This window comes from Bombyx mori, chromosome 19, assembly GCF_030269925.1.
Source record: "Bombyx mori chromosome 19, ASM3026992v2".
Lineage (NCBI taxonomy): Eukaryota > Metazoa > Arthropoda > Insecta > Lepidoptera > Bombycidae > Bombyx > Bombyx mori.
The window spans coordinates 13,317,634-13,343,208 of record NC_085125.1 but is presented as its reverse complement, the minus strand read 5'-3'; the positions used below and the strand labels follow the sequence as shown (position 1 = coordinate 13,343,208).

Sequence of the window (25,575 nt, the reverse complement as noted above, 5' to 3'; positions counted from 1 at the left end):
AGTGGCTCTAAACAAATAAAACTGGCCAAGCCGACGGACAGGAGTTTTTTAGTGGGAGCATAAGAAGCGAACTCGCGTGAATTATTTTATGTTGTTCATTGGGTGTTATTCCTCAAGTTTGATTGTGTAATAACGATGGTTTATTAACTCTTTAACATCTGCGAAAGTGCAAAAATGTAGGAGAATGGACCAAAGCCGCTGGTCGAAGCTTCTCGTGTTCTTTCAAACTGTAAACTCTAAAAATCTCACTAATTTCACCTATATTTTATCCCATTTCATCTCGTTTCATTGAATTTTATCCAAATTAAGTAGTCTTAAATTAATCAACTTCTCATTTCATTTTCTATCAAATTAGATCAAATTATTTTATTATATTATTTATATTAAAACATGATATATGAAGAAAATATATGACTTGGCTTAAAGATTTGGTAACCAGGTTGACAATTTATATTTTTAAAAAATGCGATGGACATCAAATGTCAAAATCAGAATCAAAATATGTAGGTAGGTAGGTATGTATATTAAATATTAATATACTATGTATGTACTTTAACAAATATACAGGCATAGTTGACACTTTCGTTTTTCATTCCTCCCATGTAATTATGTTCGTGATAAACTAGTCAAGATGTTATGATATAATCTTGAAACAGTAAAAAATCAATAGTTCATAACAATTTCAAAAAACCATGGAAGTTCCTGGCGGCGCTGAGGACGGTTTTGTCCGGGAATGGGCACCGTGTTCGCATATTTTAAACTTAATACCTCCTAGGATACAAACTGGTATATTTTCTAGTGAGCTGTGCTTAACTTGTGTTGATTCTGTTAGTGAATATATTGCTTTGGGGACTAACGTCGGTCTGGTTTACTGGTACGACAGGAAGAAGGGAAATATTCAAAGACTACGCTGCGAGGTAAGTTCACAGGGATTTCCCCTAACTCCATAATTTAATCATGCATATTCAATTTAAAATTTAATGTTCAAGTCGTTAGCTTGATTCTGTAAATAATTAAAAAAAACTGATTATCAGAATTTTCTTTATTATAATTTTCAGTGTTTGTACAAGTGCTTTGCCACATAATTAAACTGTTTCCCCTTCTGTTTCTCAGAGAAAGTTTAAGTATGTCAAGGTTGTAGGTTTGTAGACATACAGTTATATTATGTTATAGAAATTTTAGTAGAATTATGTACATATCATGCAAACAAATTCATGTTATCAGAAAAAAGAACTACTTAAAAGTTAGTGCAAGATATATACAGCACAGTATATAATAATGTATACCAACGTATTATAAATATATGAGGTATGAACTTCTAATTGTACTTATTGATATAATTTAAAATAAGACTTCAAGACATTGCTCTGTGAAAACAAAGAAGATTTGAAGTCTATTTTATAGTAATTTTGTTCACAATTCTACTTAGTAATTATTTTTATGACATCATAATCCTTTACCTCTGTTAACGCTGTTTTATTGATATTCTACATTAAATCAAACTGCCTTTTAAACAGTGCAAGAGCAGAAAAAGTTAATTGTAAGGGACGTCCACTATCTTTACAAATATTATAATGAAAAATGTTACCCATCTACTAGTGTGTGTAACTAATTTAGCTAAGTTTGTGGCACTTAATAATTTATTCGTTTCTTTTATTGTATGAATTGGTGAATAGTTTATGGCCTATAGGCCTATGACCTATTGATGGTATATGGTATTAAAAAGGTTATTTATTTATTTATCATATGGCATTCGTTTACACTGCGTGGTTATAATTTAAATGTACAGTTTGTGAAATAATCGATAGCTTCTTCTGTTACATTTTTGAGATCTTCCACTTGGCCTGCAAATTTCATTAGTGGGCATTCCATGACAATGTGGCGTATAGTTTGCTCTGGGCACTGGGTTACTGGAACCCATAGATATTACAGTATATTTTTACCCACCATGAGGCACAAGGTCATAGTCTTAATTGTATAGCAAAATGGCTGTGACGACCTTTAAATCAGAACCATGACTAATCCATGACAAAAATGAGCAATGTATCAATAGATCAGAAGTAATTTAATGGCAATTATAAACATGAGTTCGAACCATAAAAGTTTTAATTAGGTTAATGACTTGAGAAAACTGAAGAAAATGCAATTAGAACTAATTAAAATTTGACTTCTCTAAGTTATGTTTAGAATAACAGAAAATTCTTTTTGGGCTCATTTGTTTAGCAAAACCAATAATTAATATTAAACTTTGAATTGAATATTTTGAATCTGTGTCCTGTATGATTTGATCTGTATTCATGTGTGTGAGATTCATTTCTGCTTTGTTTTAAAAACGAATTCGTCATGATTTTTCAATTATAATTGGTTCTCAATAAAAAACAAAATCAATAAATTGTAGCTAGAGCTTTGTGTGCTTCTAAGTATGGTGTTTGGTTGTTCTGTTCTCGAAGAAGTTACAATGGCTTGTTTCTCATGGTTCTCATGGTTTATACTACAAATTTTTTACCAATTGTACATAGATATTTAATTTTACTACAACGTTTTTCACATCAAAATTGTCTTATCCAAAAGGTACTGAATTTTTATTTTAACAATACATACACACACATTGGCTACAGATTGTAATGAATAAAATTGAAAGAAATAAATAAATTCCATCAGTGTCACATTATAATATTCATGGTGATAGATAAGAATGTTAAATCGTTATAACTGTAAACAGAATGATTATGTTGTTTACATCAAACAAAGAGAAGTATTAAATACTTCCTTGTATTTGTGTTTATTTCATAATTTATTGTAAATAGATTTTAAGATAAGGCCCCCTCTTTAAATTGCTCAATACTGTGTTGAAAGGTTTATTGACTTGATACAATCTTGATATTTAAGTACATCAAGTTGTGAATAAAGGTTCTTATTGCTGTAGATGTTTAGCATAAGCACATGACCCATCTGATATTAAGGTTATAGGAGCACATAAAATAAAAAAATAAAAATCTAATATTTAAAAAAAAAAAAAAATGTGTGCGTGTACTAGTGTACACACGTAAGAAGTGAAACTTGTTTATGGCCTTATTTTTCGAAAAATGATCTACATGCAACTTTCCAGAAATTGGTTAAATAAAGTTAAATTAGATAAAGTTTAAACAAAAGGATTTTATTATCATAGACATGAATACAAATAATACAATTATTTCACTTTACCTTTTTGCTACTAAGATTATTACAGCATTTTAATAATACATCTCTTTGATATCATAATACCCTGGTACTTTTCTTCCTATAAATTAATAATAATAGCACGGTCCACGTGGTGTTAAATGGGGTTCCTGAGGTTCGTGAAGTTTGACCCACCTTGAGACATGAGGTCGATTTCTCAAATCCGAAACCATGCTTCAGAACATACCGCCGTTAATTATTAATAAATCTCTTTGCTATCATAATACCCTGGTACTTTTCTTCCTATTATTTTACGTAATAACAGTAATAAATAGCACGGTCCACGTGATATTATTAAGTGGGCTCCCTGAGATTATTGGAATTACAAAATGATTTCCGTAATCCACCTGGAGACATGAGGTCAATTTCTCAAATCGGAATCCATACTTCAGAACATACAGCCGTTAATTAATAAAGAAGGCTGTACGTCAGAGTAAAGTTATAATAATACATCTCTTTGATATCATAATACCCTGGTACTTTTCTTCCTATTATTTTACGTAATAACAATAATAGCACGGTCCACGTGATATTAAGTGGGTTACCTGGGATTATTGCAATTACAAAATGTATTCCGTGACCCACCTTGAGACATGAGGTCGGTTTCTCAAATGCGCATCCATACTTCAGAACATACAGCCGTTAATTAAAAGATGGCGCGTAACGGAAAAATGTGACGCGTAACCGAAAAATGTGACGGTAAATTTTTTTCCAACGCCGATAAGGAAGTTTCACTTCAAAAAGAAAAAAGACATGCCCGCTGAGTTTCTTGCCAATTCTTCTCAGGACGGAGGCTAATTCTTGTGAATTGGCGGTAGTTCTTTTGACGTTCAACAAGTATGTACTTTCATTTATGTTGAATAAAACTTTTTTGATTTGATTTGATTTGAGATGTCACTATGTGAGTATCACCCACCTAGAGAAATAGAGTCAAAGTTTCAATCATATAAAGGACATTGTTACAAATTGAAGCCCATTATAGCTTTGTACCAGAACAGGTAGGTATTATTGGAACTTAACTGACTGAATGGATAGATGAACTAGGCATGAGTGCACAGAAATAATTTAATCAAAGGGGGATAGGGATAAAAATAGATTATGTAATTAAGATTAGGTTGATAGAGTGTAACACAGTATGGTTAGCCAGCCTTAAATGTGTGCCCAATCATTTTGTTTCAGATATCAAACTCTCCAATAACTTATGTGAAAATAGTGAACACCGTTGATTATATGGTCGGTGCTGGTAATGCACACGGTCAAGTTACCGTCTTCCAGATACCCAAGGAGCACCCAGAAAACGTTCCCGACACATTCAAACCTAAAGTTGAACCCAAAGTGGAAAGGTTTGATGATTTTTTCTTGTTTCAAAGCCTCTATAAATCTACCAGTTTGACTTTGCGTGAATATTACTTTCGTAAAGACTGAAAATATTGGTGCAGGTACAAAATTGAGTGTCAGTTGGAAAATTCCGTTCAAGACAGGTGTCTTATGAAATATTGTAAACCCACAGGTATACTATAGGCGATCTACATAAAAGCGAAATAACTTCGATAGAATGGTCGAAGAACGGGATGCGATTGTTCTCGGGTGACAAAAACGGTGTTATTATAATGACGGAAATCGATTTTTATATGGTGAGTATTTTTATCGATATAGATTAAATAAAAATCGTAACTATTATTAACACATCGTATTTACAGTAAAGATTATAGAACTCAAATAAAAATCTGATTTAGAACAATCGATTTATTCTAAATTATTGGTGGTATATCAAGTACTTTTCCTGAAGCTGAAAAATGCTGCCCTATTATATAAATTGTTCTGACGGATTTATAAATGCTAAACTCTCTGGGGCAACACATTTGAAACTCAGTGTGAAACTTGGGTGTCCATATTTTCAGCTAATTTCTTATAATTGGAGATATATTTAGAGTTCCCGGTCGTTAAACAATTATCTAAATGTGAGTCATCATTAAGCTTTGTTCGGTATTGAAAGAAAATAATTATTTCGCATTACTTGGTAGTTTTAAATGCACGGTCTACGCGTAGTCTATTCGAAATACAATCACACACTAACAAAAAATACGTGCGTGTTATTAGATACGCTCAAGGTTAGCAAACTGCTAATCTATGCACAATCCTAAACTCAACTGACTACTTACTGTATATCGCCGTTTGACAAAAGTAAGTAAATCGCTCTGGCTGTCATAAATTTACATTAGTCCAACAAGGGTGCATTAAAAATCGAACGGGGGCGCCGCGTTGCCGACCTCTGTTCTAGACTATCAGCTTAAGTAGGAAAAAAAGACTTCGATTTTGCGGCTCGTAATCGAAGTTCCCTATTAATTGCAGCACCTCTGCAAGTCGATGGAGATAGTTAACGAAGGTCACGAGATAGTCCAGATGAGCTATTACCAAAACACGTTGCTGGTGTCGAGCGTGTACCGCGGGATAGTATGCGAGAGGAGCGCCGACGGTAGGACGTGGCACGTCACGCAGCTCGGGAAGAAGGAGAGGAAAAGGTGAGGTGCTTTTACTGGTGCTGGGACCTCTTGTGAGTCCGCACGGGTAGGTGCCACCACCCCGCCTATCAGTCGTGAAACAGTAATGTTGCCGTTGTAACTATACTGAGAACTTAGAACTTATATCTCAAGGTGGGTGGCAGCATTTACGTTGTAGATGTCTATGGGCTCCGCTGGAGCCGGTTACCGGAGCGGCTCCGGTAACTTAACACCAGGTGGGCTGTGAGCTCGTCCATCCATTTATGCAATAAAAAAAATGGCTTTCTTGTAAAGTTGTAGAATGGCGCTTAAACCGAATACCCTTATTGTCTCTAACAATTGTTTGGTCCGGGTTGGGCAGCCTGTGCGCGCTGGGGGCCGTGTTCCAGTACTCGTACCGCACGGGCGCCGCCGCCGCCTACTGCGCGAGGCCCGGCCTGCGCCTCTGGAGGGCGGACAGGAACGGCAACGTCCTCCACACGCTGCTGTTCAAGGTACGAGGGCTACGTCGTTTGACAGTCGCGACAGATAGGGTCTTGGAAAAAGTACACAAAAAAATTTTTGCAGGTTCCTATTCAAGAAAATGTATGGATAAACTACGCTCTTTTGACAGTATTTATGAGAAAAGTACTGGTAATACCAAATGTTTACGCATATTAACTCAATTTTGAATAATTTGGAAATTTACACTTTTAATGCGAAAAAGCGACATATGCTCTCCTCAATAATAACGCAATATAAATAACAATGCAGACTAAGGCATTCTTGAATACATTGTCTCTATATAAAGACGATTTATTGCTAAATCGCGGCAGAACAGATTTGGCTTGAGTAGCGTAAACACACAACGTTTGTACTATTTCTTTTATAAATAAACTCAGTGTCAGTCACAATTTCCTTTTGTTTTTTAAAAAGCTCCTGGATCCAGCCCGTAATAGATCATCTCAGTGGGTCGCGTTTCAGATCCGGTGGTAGATTCTGCGAAGCACTGCCCTTGCTAGTGCTAGTGTCAGCAACCTCGTCAGATTTGAGCACCGTGAGCTCACCTACTTGTTAGGTTACGCTGATATAGCCCCTCAAGGCTATCAGCTTAGATAGGAAAAAAAACAGCGCCCTTAGCGGCAAACGTAGGCAAACGTTCCAACTGCATATAAATTTGAGTTAACTTTTACGCTATCGAGAACGTTAAAAAACTCGCACTAAGCAACTGAACATGCCTCGGGATATGAGGTTTCAATAGTATTGTAAAACGGTAGTACTAGCCTTGAAATCGGAACGAATGATTGCTCCGTATTGGAAGTGAGAAGCACAACAGATCTCCATTCAGCATCTTTTTTATACATCGTCTCAAACTTTTTCGTCTGTGTGTTGCATGTCGCGTGACGGTCGGCCGCGGAGCCAAGGCCAATATGGCGGCCCCTATAGTTCGCAGCAGCTGAGTGTAGCGTGTAGTGTATAGACTATTACTCATTTTGTGCCAGTGCTCCACGCTATTTTGTTTGTTTTTGTCAGTGTTTAATGTAAATGCTGTTTGTCAGATTTAAATCTTATACCTTTAAACGAGCAATTATTGTATATATATAATCTGAACCTCGGAAACGGCTCCAACGATTTTCATAAAATTTTGTATACAGGGGATTTCGGGGGCGATAAATCGATCTAGCTACGATTTATTTTCAGAAAATGTTGTTTTATTCGTGTTTTCAATAATCAGCTCTTCCCGACATCTATTGGCGAATAATAATACAATTTTTCTTAATTAAGTGCAACTAAACGCTTTAAAGACACAACAAGATGGCGTTATAAAAAAAAACGGTCATCGTCTAGTGTCTATAATGTGAAAAAAAGTTTCACTTTTACCGTAGTTTCATAAAACCACACAATTCTTTTTTTTTTATTTTTCTTTTTGGGAATATTTATTTTTGTTTTCCAGGAAGCCATATCGAACCCGCTAACGATAGCCGAACTACTGAATCCCTCGCAGAAGAAGCACTCGCACAGCGACCAGGACTACAACCTGGGACCGCTGTTCGTATTCCGCGAGCACTTCCTCGTTTCGCACAACGAGCACATCCTGTACATCCTGGACCCGAGGTCGTTGACCGCTGTCGCTGTTGTCGACGATCTGAGAAAGTATGTAACTATTATTTATTTATTAATTTTTTTAATAAATACTAGCTGACCCGGAAGACTTCGTAGTGCCTCAATCGATAAATAAAAATTGTTATTTTTATTTAATTCCGAGCATTTTCATATATATCTACCTTTTAAACCTTCTCTGGACTTTCACAAATGATTCTCGACCAAAATTAGCCAAATCGGTCCAGCCGTTCTCGAGCTTTAGCGAGACTAACGAACAGCAATTTATTTTTATATATATAGAGTTGGCAGTATACAGTAAAATCAGGGTAGCTATTAATTTTGTTTCACTACGTATTTCAATTTTCGTCTTCAATAATAGCCAACACAATACGAACAAAACAAATCTAGCGGACAGCTTTATGCACACAATGAAAGTGAAAATTAATATTAAACGGTTCTGTGTGTGTCGAAAGAACACCCTAAAAATCCAAATCAACGTGTTGAAAGAACATCCTAAAAATCGTCTTATGGTGTAGGAGAACGTGACGTTTAGGAGAATATGAGTCATTCAACTTGCGTCTAAATTATATTCCGGTGAAGCACACAATCAGTTGGCTAAGGAGCATAAACGGTCATAAGTGATCATCGCAGTCCGTAGATGTAGGTATATCGCAAATATTTAGTCTCAAAAAGGCAGTTTGCAGCGGGTGTCACCGCCCAACTCGTGTTTACTTCTCTTCTAGAACCCTTATATATATGATGGTCTCTTCTGTTACAGGATTCTGTCAGTTTCCGTGAATAAAGACGAGATCTTCGTTCTCGAGGGTCCAAGGTCGCTGGTCAGACTGGCCCACGCTCCGGAACCCGCCGCTCTGGCCACAGGTCTGTTCAATAACCAAAACGTCGTATAAAGGAATTCACGATTTGATCCTCCAATTCTCATTGTCTAGTTCAAAACTACAAATTATTTGACTTATATAGTAAATGATATTGATGAAATATGATTCGTATGACATTGCGTGGTGACTCGAGTACTATTAACTCTAAACATATTAAGAATTACATGATGTACTTAATAGTTATAAAACTGATTTAGAAGATTTATCATACCAACATGACCAAGACAAAGGAAATATATTTAAAAAAAAAAAATTAACACGCAAATCGCTCGCATAGCGATTTCAAAAATACTTAACGTTCGAATAGTTGATGAATAATAAAACAAAATCACATTCATGTGACGTATGTCAAATGTGACATATGTCAAATGTTAGGTTTGAAGTTTTTCACTTAGAAAATTAAAATAGTATTCAACATAAATAAGTGTCTGCGCGTCTCATTAATATGATTAATGGTTGTGATCGAATGTGTTCACAAGAAGAGTGCCTTAGTCCGGGAATCAGTTGGAGCCTCGCTGGAAACTACCTATAAGTGATCGACTGGATATTTTCTTAATACTAATGTGATTAAGCGTACTGGTAAAACTAAGTGTAAATTAAGTATGACTTAATATTTTATGAAGCTGGCGAATTAGAAGCATCCGCTTAGAGCAGCGGTCGGGGAACCGGGGTAAATTACCCCAAATGGGATAAAATGAAATTTTAGGGGTAAAAATGAAACTTTTGTGAGTAAAAAGTATATATTGAAGTGAAACTTGTTTGGAATCGTTGTGATTTCAAACTCGATGAAACGAAATGAAATGAAACGAAAAAATAATATTATTTTTCAAACTTATCATGAGGGCTATAATACGAAAGATGCTGAAAAGAAGCGATTTCGTTTTTTTTTTGTTCTTCGCCATGGGGTAATATCAACTTACACAAAAATATTCTGGGGTAATAATTAAAAAAGTTCCCCGACCGCTGGCTTAGAGTGTAAGATGGATTGGTTGATTGTGGTGGTACTAATTCAGTATAACTAACAACTGTCCAACGAATGTTGAAGGAATAACATGGTGCATTAAAACTTTAATTTGCTTGGAAAAACTTTGACTTGTGTCTGATCGGCGACAGTTGGGTTGTGATGTGACAATGGGCTCGAATGTCCTGGTAATCCTGGTATACATGCGGTATACATACTATGAGCTCGCACGGGTAGGTAACATCTTGCCTATTTCTGCCCCAAATTATTTATCCGTATATAACATTTGAAATAATTCTTAAAAACGGTTGTGAATCTAATCGTTATGGTTGTGAATCTAAACATTAAGCCCCCTTTTTAACAAATTTAATGCCAACTACACGGCGCCGCCGTATATGGCCGAGTAAACGGCGTGGTGAAGGATTGGGGGGTCGAACACACGGCGTGGTAGCGCGTAGCATGAAAAAATTGTTTAAATTAATACCCCGAACCCTAATCCAACAGTTGATTATAAGATCGCTACTTTACGCATATGGCCATTTGCGTCACGTAAAGTTATCGCAACGGTGGAAATGGTACCGATGGGTACATTAAACATGATTGCAAGCCACGGCGCCGTGTGTTCCGCCCACGATTCTCTTTTTTATGTTTGAGAGATTACTAGTGGCCCGGAGACCTTTCCAGCCCACGATCCTTTACGGCGCCGTGTAGTTGGCATTAAATGTGTTAATTGAAAACATTGTGGTTCAGGTATAAATGATTGAGTTTAAAACTGGACAGGTTTATGCCAACGTGAACTATGAGAATTATAATATTTTGATGGTTTTAATTTGACAGTATTAATTGGAGATTTTAGTTCGAAATTTATCATTCCGTTTCTTTTACATTTTATACGCATTGCATTTGTGTGTGTGTGTGTTTTATAAATTTTATGATGGCCATATTAGACAATAAATAGAATGGTTTGAGAAATAAGCGGCTAATTATTATACATGTATTATTGTACTTATCTAAATAAACTCAGACAAGGCCTTGTTAGTTATAAAACGATTTTTGAATGATCGCCACCAAATTTATAAGTAGGTATCTACTTAAAATTAGATTATCGACAGAATTATTTAACCGGTTATTATTACCGGGCACAGTGAAGACTGCGGGAAGGACGCTACGAGCAGACAATTTTATGTACCCTCTACTTTCTACGCCGCTTTTGGATGCTACCACTGGAACTCGATAATGACTCGACCCGACAATAGTCAGCGAGACTTATCCTACCAAAAAAAACTTATCATCTCTTCTTGGATAAACGAAAATATCTTTTTTTATTCCTACCTATGCTGATAGCCTTGAAAGGCTATTTCAGCTTCGCCCTAACGTGTGTAGGTGAGCTCACGGGGCTCAAACCGGAGTGTTGCTAACACTGACCCTAGCAAGAGCAGTGCTTCGCAGAATCTACCACCGGATCAGAAACGCGACCCACTGAGAAGATCCGGCGAGAAACTCAGTGAGCACATTGAACATATCCGTGTCATTATAAACGCTTTAATCTGCTCTGACTGAACGCAGACTGGAGTGCGAACCTAATTACTGGATTGAGTTTCACAAACCGCACTGTTAACCACTGAACTCTGCTGCATATAGCGAAACTAGTCATATGAACAATTGGAATAGCCGAATATAAAAACTTTAAGCATCACCCCGGCTTCAAGTTAGCATATGAGCGGAATCCAAATTGTTAAAAAAAACTGTCTATACTGAAGTGTATGTTTTAGGGGAGGATTGTCGAGTTCCACTGGTAGCAACTCAAAGAAGAACACATTAGTATGTGGGTAGACCGGTTTTTCTGCTTCTAACATCCTTCCGGACTTTTTGGCGGGAATGCGAGGAGTGAAGTTGTCTAATTTGTTTTATTGTGTCTATTTAGTGTTTCTTCAGGTTTAAATGTTTAATAACGGTGGTTTATTAACTATTTAATATCTGTGAAAGTGCACAAATGTGGGAAAATGAACAAAGTCGCTGAAAGTACCTTCTCGGGATCCTCCAAAAAGTTAACTGAAAAAGTCTCAGTAAATAACTACCATTTTACTGAGACTATATTTCATCCCATATCATTTCATTTTGTTTTCATTCATCAACTTCATTTCATAATATCATTTTTTATATACAAAAGTTTTCATTCAAATTAAAATAAGATTTGACCTAAAGGTCTTAGTTACCAGGTCATAAAATCCCTTAAGAAAAAAACATCCTTCCCGCATAGTAAGTGGGTAGACTGGTTTGTCTGCTCCTACCATACTCCCCGTAGTCTTCGGTCCACCTTTAATCGTGGCGCTAACAAAAGCGCCAAAATACTGAGAATTCTTTTAAAACAAAAAATAACAGAATAGTCGCGGAACTTTAAAACTATTCGTAACGAACAATAAAGTTTTAATTGTAAAATAACATACCTAGTGCCATTCACTGATGAATTTGTTTTTGTTTTACGTCAATTATTATAGTTGTGCTTTACACAATTCATTAGTTTTATTTTGTAAATTTTTACCGCGTCATGTTTAGGCTCCCACATACTAAAGTGGCGATAAGTCGCAGCGCATCGCGGTTTGTCGCCCTTAGTACCTATACGATAAACTAGTTTATATAAAATGTATTAGAGTGATGTTATGCGGTGCGATGCGATGCGATGCGGTCCGCCCTAATGTGTACGATCCTTTACTGAACACCGGGAGCTGTCAACAGACAACCGGACGACGATAACAAAAGTAGTCCTAAAAGATCCTAATTAAAATAAAACGAGCATTGAATCATTATTTTTGTTAATTATTAATAATTTTTACATCACTAAGCAAGTTATAGTGGGCAGTGGCCTTGTCTGATATAAAAAATTATCTGTTAGAATTGAATTTTGTTCATGACTTATTAGATTTTAATATTTTTGCTCGGAAACCTAATACTTTTTCATAAATAAAAGTAGATAAGTTACTCTGATAGCATCAGCTATCTGCCATTCCGCAAAAAGCAGTCAAGCTGTTTCGTCACAAAAAACAAACAATTTGCGTTTTTGTAATGAATACCGTTTAAATTTTCTTTTTCTTGCTTTTTCTCACTTTATGTGCGGTCGCTGCTATCATGCTTAGCTCACTGACTTTCTCGCCGGATCTTCTCAGTGGGTCGCGTTTCCGAACCGGCGGTAGATTCTGCGAAGCACGGCTCATGCTAGGGCCAGTGTTAGCAACACTCCCGGTTAGAGCCCCGTGAGCTCACCTACACGTCAAGGAGAAGCTGAAATAGCCTCTCAAGGCTATCAGCATAATTAGGAAAAAAAGAAAAAAGAGTTGTCATGCTGCATAGTGATTTGTTATGAGTTTCACGACCCGTCGCCTGGCGTCAAACTTCCTTGGGTTATATCATCAGTGCTATATCCATTGCAACTTGTCATAGAGACGACCTTCTGCTCTCCGTTTTGTTTGGGGTTCCTTTTACTTAATTCATTTTAGGTTTCATGATTTGAATTTTATTGTTATATACATTTACACTAAATCGTAGATTTTTATTATCCAATAGATAAAAAAGATCAGGTTTTATTCGTTTTTATTTTTACCGTATTATATTTACTGTAAATATGCATTTAGTAAAAATCAGTTAGGTATTTTGACATTACAAAACAAACTTCATTTCTTATTCATGTAGATCATCATGTAGATAGTGTATCAATCTGGGTTGAAAGAGAAAGTGAATATATATATTTTTTTAGAAAAATAAATAAATCAACGATAAATAAATCAATAATGTTGAATCATTTCTGTGTAATCGTGTAATTTTTGTTTTAATATTGAAGATTATATTTTATTGTTGTTTTTTTTTTGTCGATACCAAAATAAGAACCAATTTGTATGTAGTGTGTAATGTTTTGAATTTATATATTTAATACAACAATATATTATATAGCGTCTAGTATGTACATATTGATTTAATGTTGAAAAAATTGTAATGATCGTTGCTTGCTTATTGTGAATAGTTTAATTTTATATGCTAATTTAAATTATAATGTAAATTGATTTCTGACGGTATTAAGACTAAAGGTGAGCAATTTATTCCAAAAATATTATCATACTTAATTATTTTTTATATTTGTAATTTATTTTTACGTTTTTTATTTTAAGTAATTTTAAATCTGGTATAATGACAGTAAAATATTCGCCGTTGTTAAGTACTTAATGCGAATTTATGAATGTATTGCGCCTAATGTACGATTTGAAAACGGCCTACGCATGAGTTCAGATCCCTCTTGTTATATTTCGTCCACATGGGTATATTTTTAAATATGGCTTAAGACGCGAAAAGTTCATTATTCGCTTCGAATCGTTGTTCGATAAACGATTTTTTCGAACCAAATCTATCGCTTAAAATATGCAGAAATATCAAGGTAGATTAAGTAGGCAATTTACCAAATTTTTATTTATCAAACAAATTAATATTGAAATATTAATGAAACAGATATTCATAATGTAACCTCGCAAAACTGAAATTAAAAATTCCACACAAACGAGGAAAACAAAGTCACGAAAGTTAATATATACAAAATATATTACTATATAATTCGTTAGAAGTAACATGCAAGAATTCGAAAAATTCAATTTATTGAGAAGATTCAATTGCGAAGATGAAAATTCTACCTTATCCCGCTAACATTAAGATGCTATCACCTTCTCAGCTTGAGTTCCCTTATAAGCTGTATTTAAAATGTGACCGTGAATATTTACTCGGACTGCTTCCAAAATGGTAAATTACTTAGTAAATGTAATAAGATTATGTTATACATTATGAATGAATTAGGTAACAATAATTCTAGTATTAGATAATGGTGCCTTTTTAGAGTAAAATTGTATTATTAAATACAATTGGACAATAATAATATCTAATAATAATTGTATATTATTTTTTTAAGCACGTAATGGTGCCGTTTATTTTATGTAGTAATTTGGTTCATTTAATTGTGCTCTTCGTCACTTGTACTTATATGTACTTATATACTTACATATGTACTACACATGTACTTATATAATAGCAAAAAACAATAGTTTTAACTTTGCAAGGTTCGTAATTATTAGCTTATAGATTTTAGGAATTATTGAACTTAAATTGTTTTTATAAATCTAACGTTACCTTAGTGCACAGTTGGTTCAACTGGTAGCCATATTGTTTTGCGTAACATCGATAATGACACAGACTATACAAAATAATTTTCTTAACTCTGACTTTAGTATTATCTATGGTTGTGACGAGTCGTATACATAATTAAAATTACTTTTCGATTCACCAGTAAAAAGTCTAAATTATTGGAAACGTCGGAAATAATATGGTGACAATGTTTAAAGCGACATTAAACCGTAAGAGTCTTTTTGATTATTACTTTTAAGTTTGACAGTTAAAATGTCATATCTATGTTATAATTAATTTTTTTTAGGGATTTTGCTTGTGCATAATTAAATTAACATTAAATTTCTATGAATTAAGTTTTTACTTCGTCCGTGATGATATCGCTGGCTCAATCAAATAGTAGGAGTATCCAATAAATATATCTTCAAAACCAATAGAGTGTGATTAACAAAAAAATAATTAAAATATGGAAAGCGTTGTTGAAAAAAAGGCCATGCAACGCAGAAGTTAAAGTTTAAAAGACACTGCGTAATATTATCGAGACGTGAATTTCCGAATTAATTTATGACAAAACACGCACAAACTGGCTTCATGGTAACAAAACGCGTGACTTTTATTTATTCAAAAAAAAAAGTTATAAAATTTATAAAACACGTTTAACGTTAGATTGTAAGGGCTAGTGTAGATGCGCTTAGATATTGTTGCCACCTTCACAACGATTTTAGTCGATATTTACATTTCTGTTTCACTAAAAGCGATCGAGTCAGTCGTGTTGTTGTGTAGCCTTAAAGCACTAGTTAATGTATTTAAGCACGGCCATTGTACTTATATATGAATATACAAATGTTTTAAATTATTATTTTGCATTTTTATTTTACGCTTTTTATATTACCTTAACGAGGCATTTTGTATTCCTGTATATTCGTGTATCTGAGGAATGGCTATAGGTTTCTCTGTTTGTAAGCGTGACCCGTACTGTGTAGTGTGGTGGTACGCGCTGACCAACATGAAATGCTTTTGAATTAAACCTTTGAGCGCGAACCGTCGATAGATCGACGCTCTATTAATGCGTAAAGCGCGGAGCGTCTGAATACCGACTATTGCGTGGTTTGATTATAAGTATAGACCTGTACGGACGTGTCTTAGCGCGCACACGAATAACGTTTTTTATAAGTTAATAACATTTATAAATAACCATTTAAAATTATTTTGCTGTGAATTTAGCATTGATTTTTGTATTTTTGTGAATTTAATTAATATTTTTATAACGTTCATTTTTTTTCAAAAATCCCTTAGCAATTTCTTCGAAATATGAGAAAATTAGCTTAGTACTAAAAGGGTTAATGAATGTAATGTGATATTTCAAAATCAATTTCCTATCGAGGCGGAAAATTGTCGCTAAATTTAGGTAGATCTTTTGCGTCATTTTTCACAACACTATTTTTATCAGTATAATGATATGTTAGTGTTAGCAATTCGCTCAGGTTCAATCCGTGAGCTCTCCTACCCGTCCGCACGTGGTTGGAACAGCCTCTTACATAACCAACGATTAGGTAGGGGAAAAAAATCAGCAGCCAATATTAATTCAGTAGCAAAGGAATCTTAATACTTAACTTGGAACTCAATTTAAGATTAAAGATGAAAAAATAAAATAATAATTTCCTCTAATCGCTTTAGTGTCTGTGGTCAAACATTTTAATTAGAATTACTTTCTAATGTTTAATAACTTATCCTTCTAAAGTTATTTCGGAGAGACAGCTAATGACAAAAAAAAATTTCATAAGTTCCGGCTTAGTAAAATATTTATCTTTACTGGTGGTAGGACCTCTTGTGAGTCCGCACGGGTAGGTACCACCACCCTGTCTATTTCTGCCGTGAAGCAGTAATGCCTTTCGGTTTTAAGGGTGGGGCAGCGAGAGCACTGTGACCTTAGAACTTATATCTCAAGGTATATGGCGGCATTTACGTTGTAGATGTCTATGGGCTCCGGTAACAACTTAACACCAGGTACCGTGAGCTCGTCCACCCACCTAAGCAATAAAAAAATGGTTACTTCACCGCAAAATCATAGAGAATGTCCTGCACAAACTCGGGCCACTTGAAACTTAAAAAAGAGTCACTAGTAATAGAGCTAATACTGCTAGTTCTTGGGTCTGAACTCTAGAAAAATCGATAATCGATCTCCTTAGTCTACATAATCATAATCTATTCGAATCTAACTCCTCATTCACTTGACTTATTGTTTTGCCACAGACGAATCAACGAACGGCATGACAAAGTCTCTGACAACTTCAATACAGCAGGCCGTGAACACGGTCCGGGACCTGACGCACATCGACCAAACGGTCCCCTACATCACGAGCGTTCTCGAACAGCCAATATCGATTTTCACGAAGAACGAAGTGCTGGACAACAGCCCGATAGCGAGCGCCGAAGAGTGCTTCGAACTGCCTCCGATCAGAATCTTACCGAACGACATATCCGAGAACGTCTTAGAATCGATTGTCGGCGAGTATCGAGACGTGAACGATGCATACGAATCGAGGGGCACGAAAACGGATGAGCTGCAGAAGAAATTGGATTTGTTTAGTAGCATAATCGTTAAGAAGTGCGACGAGCAGCTGATACATAGCAGGAGGAGCAGGCGGAGGGAGGCGGGGTCGGGGGGCAGCACGCCGAGGTTGTCGACCCCGCCGAGGAAGCCGCCCGATGACGTCAGCTACACCAATCCGTGCATCATGAACGTTAGCATTTACGGGTAGGTCGAAAATATATACAGAAAACAAAACCATTTCAAGTATTAAGTTTGGTAGGCAGCGGTTTGGCTCTGCCTATTGCTGGCATTGCTAAAGTCCATGGGCGACGGTAACCACTCACCATCAGGTGGGCCGTATGCTCGTCTGCCTACAAGGACAATAAAAAAAAATCGAGGTGTGAAAGGATAGATGGTTTAAGCGATATCTCACTTAATACGCGACATTTGTCTTTGTAATGAAAGGGTCGCTTAATTTTGGTATTAGTAAAAGTAGTTTTAATTGTGCCGTAAGCCGCTGTGTGAAGCGTGTTCATTAACCCATACACAAAGTCCACTGAGTTTCTCGCCTGATCTTCTCAGTGGGTCGCGTTTCTGATTCGGCGGTAGATTCAGCGAAGCACTGCTTTTGTTAAAGCAAATTCTCTTAAGTTGAGCCCGTGAGCTCAGTACCCGTCCTGGCCTAGCTATTTTATTCATATCGTGTCAGTTATTACGTTTGTTTTTCCTCTTCAGGCATTACCAAGAAGAGAACGACGAAGCGCTCGCGAAACAGATCGAGGAGAAAGAGAAGATATTAGCGAAAATGCTTAACTTGGAATCGTTGAGCATAAAGGCGAAACCTCTGCCGCAGCGCGCCGACTCTCCGCCGCCGCCGCCCTTCACACGTGTGGAAATAAAACCGGACACGGACCGAGAGCGACCGGCGAACAGGAAACCGGAACCGCAGAAATCGGTAATAATCTCGAATAATACGGATTTGGTGCCTAAAATCGTCGAATTGCCAAACACGTGGAATTTAGAGAATATCGAGTTGAAATTAGATTTGAACAGCAGTAACAGCTTCGGCGATGGACTACGCTCGCCCGACGACCACCTCGACAGCGAGTGGGAGATCATATGATGACACTTACGAAGCCTTTGAATGCCACTTTTTTTTCCTACTAAGCTGATAGCCCTGAGAGGCTATTTCAGCATAACCTTAACTAGTAGGTGAGCTCGCGGGGCTCAAACCGGAGTGATGATAACACTGGCCCTAGCAAGAGCAGTGCTTCGCAGAATCTACCACCGGATCGGAAACGCGACCCACTGAGAAGATTCGGCGAGAAACTCAGTAGGAATACCACTACAGCAGTCCGCACACACTGTCCTTGCTGGTATTCATTTACACTGTACACATTTTACAGGGTCTCGTCGTAATTAGTGGATAATTCACTAACCGGGGATAACCCGGGATAACCGGGGATAAGAAAATCTAATTTGTATGTCAGGGTTGCCAACAATGCGAAAGTTGTCAATATTTTTTGTTTTTTTCTAAAATCTTCTACCGTGACTAGTAATTAGCCCATAATTTTTACAAGTTAATATATTTCAGTGCGCTCCTACAAAGTAGTATTGCTTGTGTACTGATTCTTATACCTTTTTAGAATATACACAAACTAAGCATATTTTTAAAACAATAGGCACTCACAGGGCTGTACATCATTTTTTCACGATCAATGGTTATAACTTGGCTAAAAGGAAAAAATAAAAATAACTTATAACTCTAATATTCATAAATTTAGAATGTATGATGCCTAAAATAGTAATTTGATTAAATAGTACAATTATTTCGGAGTAAAATAAAAATTAGTAAAAAAAAATAAAAAAATATCTTAATTAGTAAAAATTATGGCCAAATTACTAGACGCGATAGAAGATTTTAGAAAAAAAACACAAAAAAATATTGATAAATTTCGCAGTGCTGGCAACCCTGACATACAAATTAGATATTCTTAGGCTGGTTTTAGTGTCACGCGGACCGTCAATACGGATCGCTCCGCGCGTACGTGATCCGCGCTTACCGTCCGCATATGGCGTTTTAGTATCATCCTGACAGCCTGAGCAGCGCCGCGGTGTACAGACGCGCGCAATGCATCCAACGTGGCGAGTGATATTACTTATTGTCCTATATTTAACAAGAAAAAAAAATTAAGTGAAAAAGGAAACTACATGTTCACCCTTTAATAGAGCAGAGAGCCGTCGCGGGAGAATTCGTCACATTATACGGCAATTCGAGGACTGACGAAACAAAATTCTTTAACTGCTTTCGTATGTCGACCAGAAGTTTTGATGAACTACTGTCATAGACAATAAATAAGCTGGTCTGTCTGGTTTTTGTACTGTGGATCAGAGGCATCCCACAAACATTTCCTCAAACGAATTACATCGATCAACGACATATTGTCATGATTGTACTGCACTGATGCGTGCGCTCCGGACGATACTAAAACGCTCACTATAGGCAGAGGCGCGCGAGCAGCGGTCCGCGCGGTTAGCTCCGCAGCACGGACGCGCCATGCGGTCGGCTGCGGACGGGTCCGTGCGGACGTTCGTCCGTACGGACAGCTCCGCATTACTCTAAAACGCTCCCTAGGATTAATACAGATCGGTCTGTGCGGAGCGATCCGTACTGACGGTCCGCGTGACACTAAAACCAGCCTTAGAGTTAGACATCGGATTATCTACTAATTACGACAGACCCTGTATACTTAGCATCATTTTATTAAATGAAATCAGTTAAGACATAAACTTAAATTTCCATAACATAGTGTCGTGCGAGAGGATGCAAATATCGCGCTGATTCGCTTTTATTGTATTTTGTTGCTAGTAAAACTGCCAATAGAAATGTTCAATTCATCTACATTAATAATTGGAGTTAATGACTATGTCAATTGAAACTTATATCATACTCTCGTCTCAAATAGTATTATTGGATCCATAATATAGATCTTTAACTTCAAATATTATTTTTAAATATTAAATTCAATTTCTATTCCAAGGTTAGATTTTTTTATTATTCTTATAAAATTAATAAAACAAAAAAAAAGTGCAATAAATATATTACTAGAAGGCATATAATTGACAAGTGTTTTTTTCGTTATATTCTTTGAATGAAATTGAATTTGAATTTTGTAAAATTTGGTTCAAGCTAACTGACGAAGTAATGTTCTAAAACAAAACAAACAGACATCGTCAGGCTGGATACTAATCGACACGAAACTGATTTTCGAGGAGGAATAAATTAAACAAACAGGCAGGGTTTTTTTTGCGAATTATTTGTTTTTTAATTGATATATATGTAGGATCAGGGGTGGACATTATCTTGTTGAACACCAAATAAAACGAAGGCACTTTTTGATTCCTGATTTAATCAACAATATGAGTCGACTATTATCAAAGCCGGGAATGTGACTTTTGGACAATTATTGGTAAATCAGAAAAACGAATTATTGACTTTGTATTCCATTGGCAGTCATAAAACTCTTCTGAACGACATCTTAGATAAATAACAGGTTAAGTATTAACCTTTATTTAATGCAGGTTTTGAATCGTATTCTTTGAAGGAGACGATTATATTCAAATCAATCTGTATCGCCATATCAATAACATTTTTTTGTCCAAATACACAGATTGCCACCTTTGATAATAGACGACTCATATGATAATTCACTTTGATACTTATCGAACCTTAACCAATACGTACAACAATCACTTAATCACACAACGTAACAAGAATATAGTAAGTGCACCGGGCAAACCCAGTCAAACGAATGTCCATTGCGTTTTTTTTTCCTACCTGAGCTGATAGCCTTAAGAGTCTATTTCAGCGTAACCTTAACTAGTAGGTTAGTTAGGTAGTTAGGTTAGGAGTGTTGCTAACACTGACCCTACCAAGAGCAGTGCTTCGCAGAATCTACCACCGTATCGAAAACGCGACCCACTGAGAAGATCCGGCGAGAAACTCTGTGTGTGTCTATGGGTTAATTCGGACGGTTGCCGGTGCTTGTGGTACCTAAAAGCACCGTCAATGGATCGGGTCCATTGCGAGGCACATACCGCCTTTTTATAACGGCCGGGGCACCTGGCTTATCTATGAGTCACTCGTATTGCACGTGCTGTATAATAGAAATATCGTTAACGCCGTTATATATGTAATTAATCATAATACCATGCAAAATCATTTAAATTTCAATTGTAAACGTTTATAAGCCACGGAAAATTCATATTTTTTTATTAATATCCAGTAAAACTGAGACAATACGTACAAAATTGTTCGCGTGGCGGGACAAAGTACGTTCTCACGTTCAGTACGTATGTACCTACTGGGTTTATCATAATCGCCTAATGTCAATTCGAACGAGTGTTTAAATACAGACTGTAAAGAAGTCGCCTCCGCGGTCGAAACAAGAGTAAAGTTTCACTCACACTGTGACGGAAAATAATATTTTAATAAACTAGACGCAATAAGTGTGGCTTCCTAAGTTCTAGTTTCGTGTAGCCCGCATTGGAACTCAAAGTTAGCTGGCGCACTTACCCACTTCTCTCCACCTCCCCCGCGACCGCAAATGCAGATTTTAATTGCCGATATTCATTAGTGTTACACTGTTTTTGGGTACAACTTAACTATTCTAAGTTGACGAAGTGCTCGTGAAATGTTCACGCGTAAGTAAAATTCAAATAATGCATTTTTGAGCAATGTGCACGCGGTACAGTAGAAAGTTATCACCGTCATATCCCGGTCAAAATTGTATACATACGAATAAGAACCTAGTATTATTGTATAAGTATTGATGCATTTATTATATAGATTAAATTTTTTAACACGAGCTTACAACTTGAGTGCTTGTATTCGCTTTCATCGGATTTTTTAAACTTGATCAGTCCACGCGGTTGAAATAGTAAGCACGCAATCGTCTAAGGCAGGGCTGTCCAGAAAACAGCTTCTTTTCAAGCTGCGACGACTGTTTTAATCAGAAGATAGTTTGGATAATATAATTCTTTGTCAAAACATATAATCAATATTTGGCATAATTTATATTTATTCTTGTAACATTCCTGTCCCATGACATCATTTAAAAGTGAAGCTATCTCTTACTATTATTAGCGAAGTCAGGAAAGTATTTAGTTGTTGAAAAAAATTTATCTGAGGCCCTCCAGCTTTTGTATATAGTTTGGACAGCCCTATGTGCTTAGTGCGAGCTTTGACGTCCGCGATAGCGTAAAAGTTAACTCAAATTTGTATGGAGTTGGAACATTTGACTAAGTTTGCCGCTAGGGGCGCTGTTGCAACTCCATACAAATTTGCGTTAACTTTTACGCTATCGAGAACGTTAAAAAACTCGCACTAAGCACACTGATATTTGAAACGACCACTTTTATGAACCGCTAGTTATAAGCTATTATTGTGATCAAATTATCATGAACAACATTATTAAAGTTCGAACATACTGTAATTACATTGGTTTTTTAAAATTTTTATTATTGTATTATTTTATATTAGTTTATCTGTTTATTTATTTAATAGTAATGTGATTATTTTGAGTTATATGAGACAGCGGCCAACTGAATCGATGTATCTAGGTTTTATTGCTTAAAACATAAGACGTAGAAAAATATTTTTACATTTTTTTTAAACACAAAATAATTTTTTAAAGTTGTTTTTATTTGCTATTATAATTTTTTTGAGAAGCCTATTTCTAAATTTTTCATTTTGTCATGACAATTTTGAATTGAAATGTGAAGTCAACTTTTGTTCGCTGTAGTCCTTATCGTATCTTGAATAATTGTATAGTAACTTCTATTGTCAGTAAGTACACGAGAGCATTAGTTTTTGATATTGATTTAAACAAAATCATCATGATGTCTTGAGGCACGATCTCCTATTCCGATGTCCATATTTATATATATAGGAAACCTTCAACTTAATTTTCAAGACGGCCGATGAACTTGAAAATTTTGTAGCCATATCAAGGATCGGGTGATGATAATATAAGAATTTTATAAATTTGGCCCAATATCAATGACCAGTCACTAAGATAAAGATAATATTATTTTTAGTTTTAATGCGGCTTTTTTAGTATTCAATTTATCTCAGACTGAATCTTTATGCAACATGTCTCATATAACACAGTAAGGAAGTGGAAATCTTATCAAAAAAAATATTACCAAATAGTATTCATCTTTTATTATGATATATTTTATTTAATTAAGATACAAATGTTTTGAATATTATTATGATTAAAGTGATGAAAATAATAATGTACAATAAAAAGCACTGATAGAATTATTTGTGATAATTTGTTTAGAGTTTCGAAGCGAAGCGAATAAATAAAAGCATTAAATATAAAGCATTTGACGCTAATCTCTTGTTTTATTAACACGTTCAACGCCATATGAAAAACTGAGCATTCATTGAGGCCACGGTGCTCACCGGTAAGCCTTATCTTACACCATTCGGGCCATGAGGGTTTTTTTATTTATTGCTTAGATGGGTGGACGAGCTCACAGCCCACCTGGTGTTTAGTGGTTACTGGAGCCCATAGACATCTACAACTTCAATGCGCCACCCACCTTGAGATACAAGTTCGAAGGTTTCAAGTATAGATACCACGGCTGCATCACCCTTCAAACCGAAACGCATTACTGTTTTAACTCATAATTGGTTCTACCACAAGTATCAGGATAACCCGTGAGCCTTTTAAAATATTCAAACTAGACAGCAAAAGTTGCTAATTATTATCTTCCGTGCCAAATAGCGCATTTTATAAATTTTAGAATGAAAATCTCAAGTTGATAAAGATTACTGATAGCCTGATTTTGGCTTGGCCCGAATGGGTCTGGGAAAACAGTACGCTGGGCCCACCGGTAGGTGGTAAATCGTACAACGTGTTAAAGAACCCCTCTAACTTTGACCATTGTACTCAGACCTGCCACATGCTACAATATTGCTGTCGTTCTTGTGTTACGCCCACCATACAGTCTTCCCGTAGCTGGAATAGACCCTTATGCTGCTACCGGCCTATATGTGGGAAAAACAGCCTCATGGCAGTCGTTCCTGTGGAGGTAACGACAAAGAGAAGATCTCCCACCGAGCGACTGAAGTTACTCGGTAAACCGATGGTCCGATTTTTTTATGTAGGTAACCGATTACTTTATGCAATGCATCTATGGTCCGAATCGTTTTGTTTGAATCTTGTATAAATATATGCAAGCTTAATACAACTTTCCATACCAGTACCCTTATAACGGCTATACCAACCAACTCAATACTCATAGTAACAAAGTAAGTTATTTCTTTTATGGTTCATTTCAAACTAAATGTAAAACATGATGTATTTCAAAAATGTTCACACAGGTTAACTGTTTTGAACTTCTCAGTATTTTTGCCATTAACAATATATTTTTTATTGCCCGTGCAGGCAGACTAGTGCACGGTCTACCTGATGGTGAATGGTTACCGTCGCTCATGGACATCAGCAATGCCAGGGTCAGAGCCAAGCCGCTGCCTACCGCTTAATACTCTCCAGATCTAAGGTGTCATGTTATCAAACTTGTATTATAATGCGATCCTTGACTTAATCTGGTGGTAGGACCTCATGTGCGTCCGCACGGGTAGGTACCACCACCCCTCCTATTTCTGCCGTGAAGCAGTAATGCATTTCGGCTTGAAGGGTGGGGCAGCCGTTGTAACCATACTGAGACCTTAGAACTTATATCTCAAGGTGGGTGGCGCATTTACGTTGTAAATGTCTATGGGCTCCAGTAACCACTTAACACCAGGTGGGCTGTGAGCTCGTACAACCATCTAAGCAATAAAAAAAATCGCCGAAGACCTACTGGAGACGGAGTGCAGTGGTCTGTGACATGAGACATCCTGCCCCAAAGCAGTGTCCCTTCCCGGAGGTACGCTACTAGACAAAACAATAGCGAACTCAACCTTACGTTTCAGTGTCCTTAGTGAGTTTTTTAACGTTCACGATAGCGTAAAAGTTAAATTGAATTTGTATGGTGTTGGAACAGCGTCCCTAGCGGCAAACGTAGGTAAACACGGACACACTTATGGCTAGCATTAACTTTGTTGTCTATGGACTACAATTATATCGTCACACGACAAGCTTGCAAGCACCGCAGACTCAACTGTTCATTAACAACAAACCAACCAACTCCGTATTTTATAATAAC

At 36.4% G+C, this 25,575-nt stretch overlaps 1 protein-coding gene across 1 annotated transcript; it reads left to right on the top strand.

The window, feature by feature from the left end:
* Window positions 1-487: 487 nt before the first annotated feature.
* LOC101737097 (WD repeat-containing protein CG11141) lies at window positions 488-23,755 on the top strand. The gene is made up of 9 exons (XM_004924212.5): window positions 488-917; window positions 4,399-4,562; window positions 4,730-4,853; window positions 5,572-5,741; window positions 6,082-6,214; window positions 7,654-7,853; window positions 8,581-8,684; window positions 17,073-17,577; window positions 18,088-23,755. The coding sequence occupies exons 1-9, from the start codon at window positions 693-695 to the stop codon at window positions 18,473-18,475; spliced, it is 2,013 nt and encodes a 670-aa protein (XP_004924269.1). The 5' UTR covers window positions 488-692; the 3' UTR covers window positions 18,476-23,755.
* The last annotated feature ends 1,820 nt before the right edge of the window (window positions 23,756-25,575 follow it).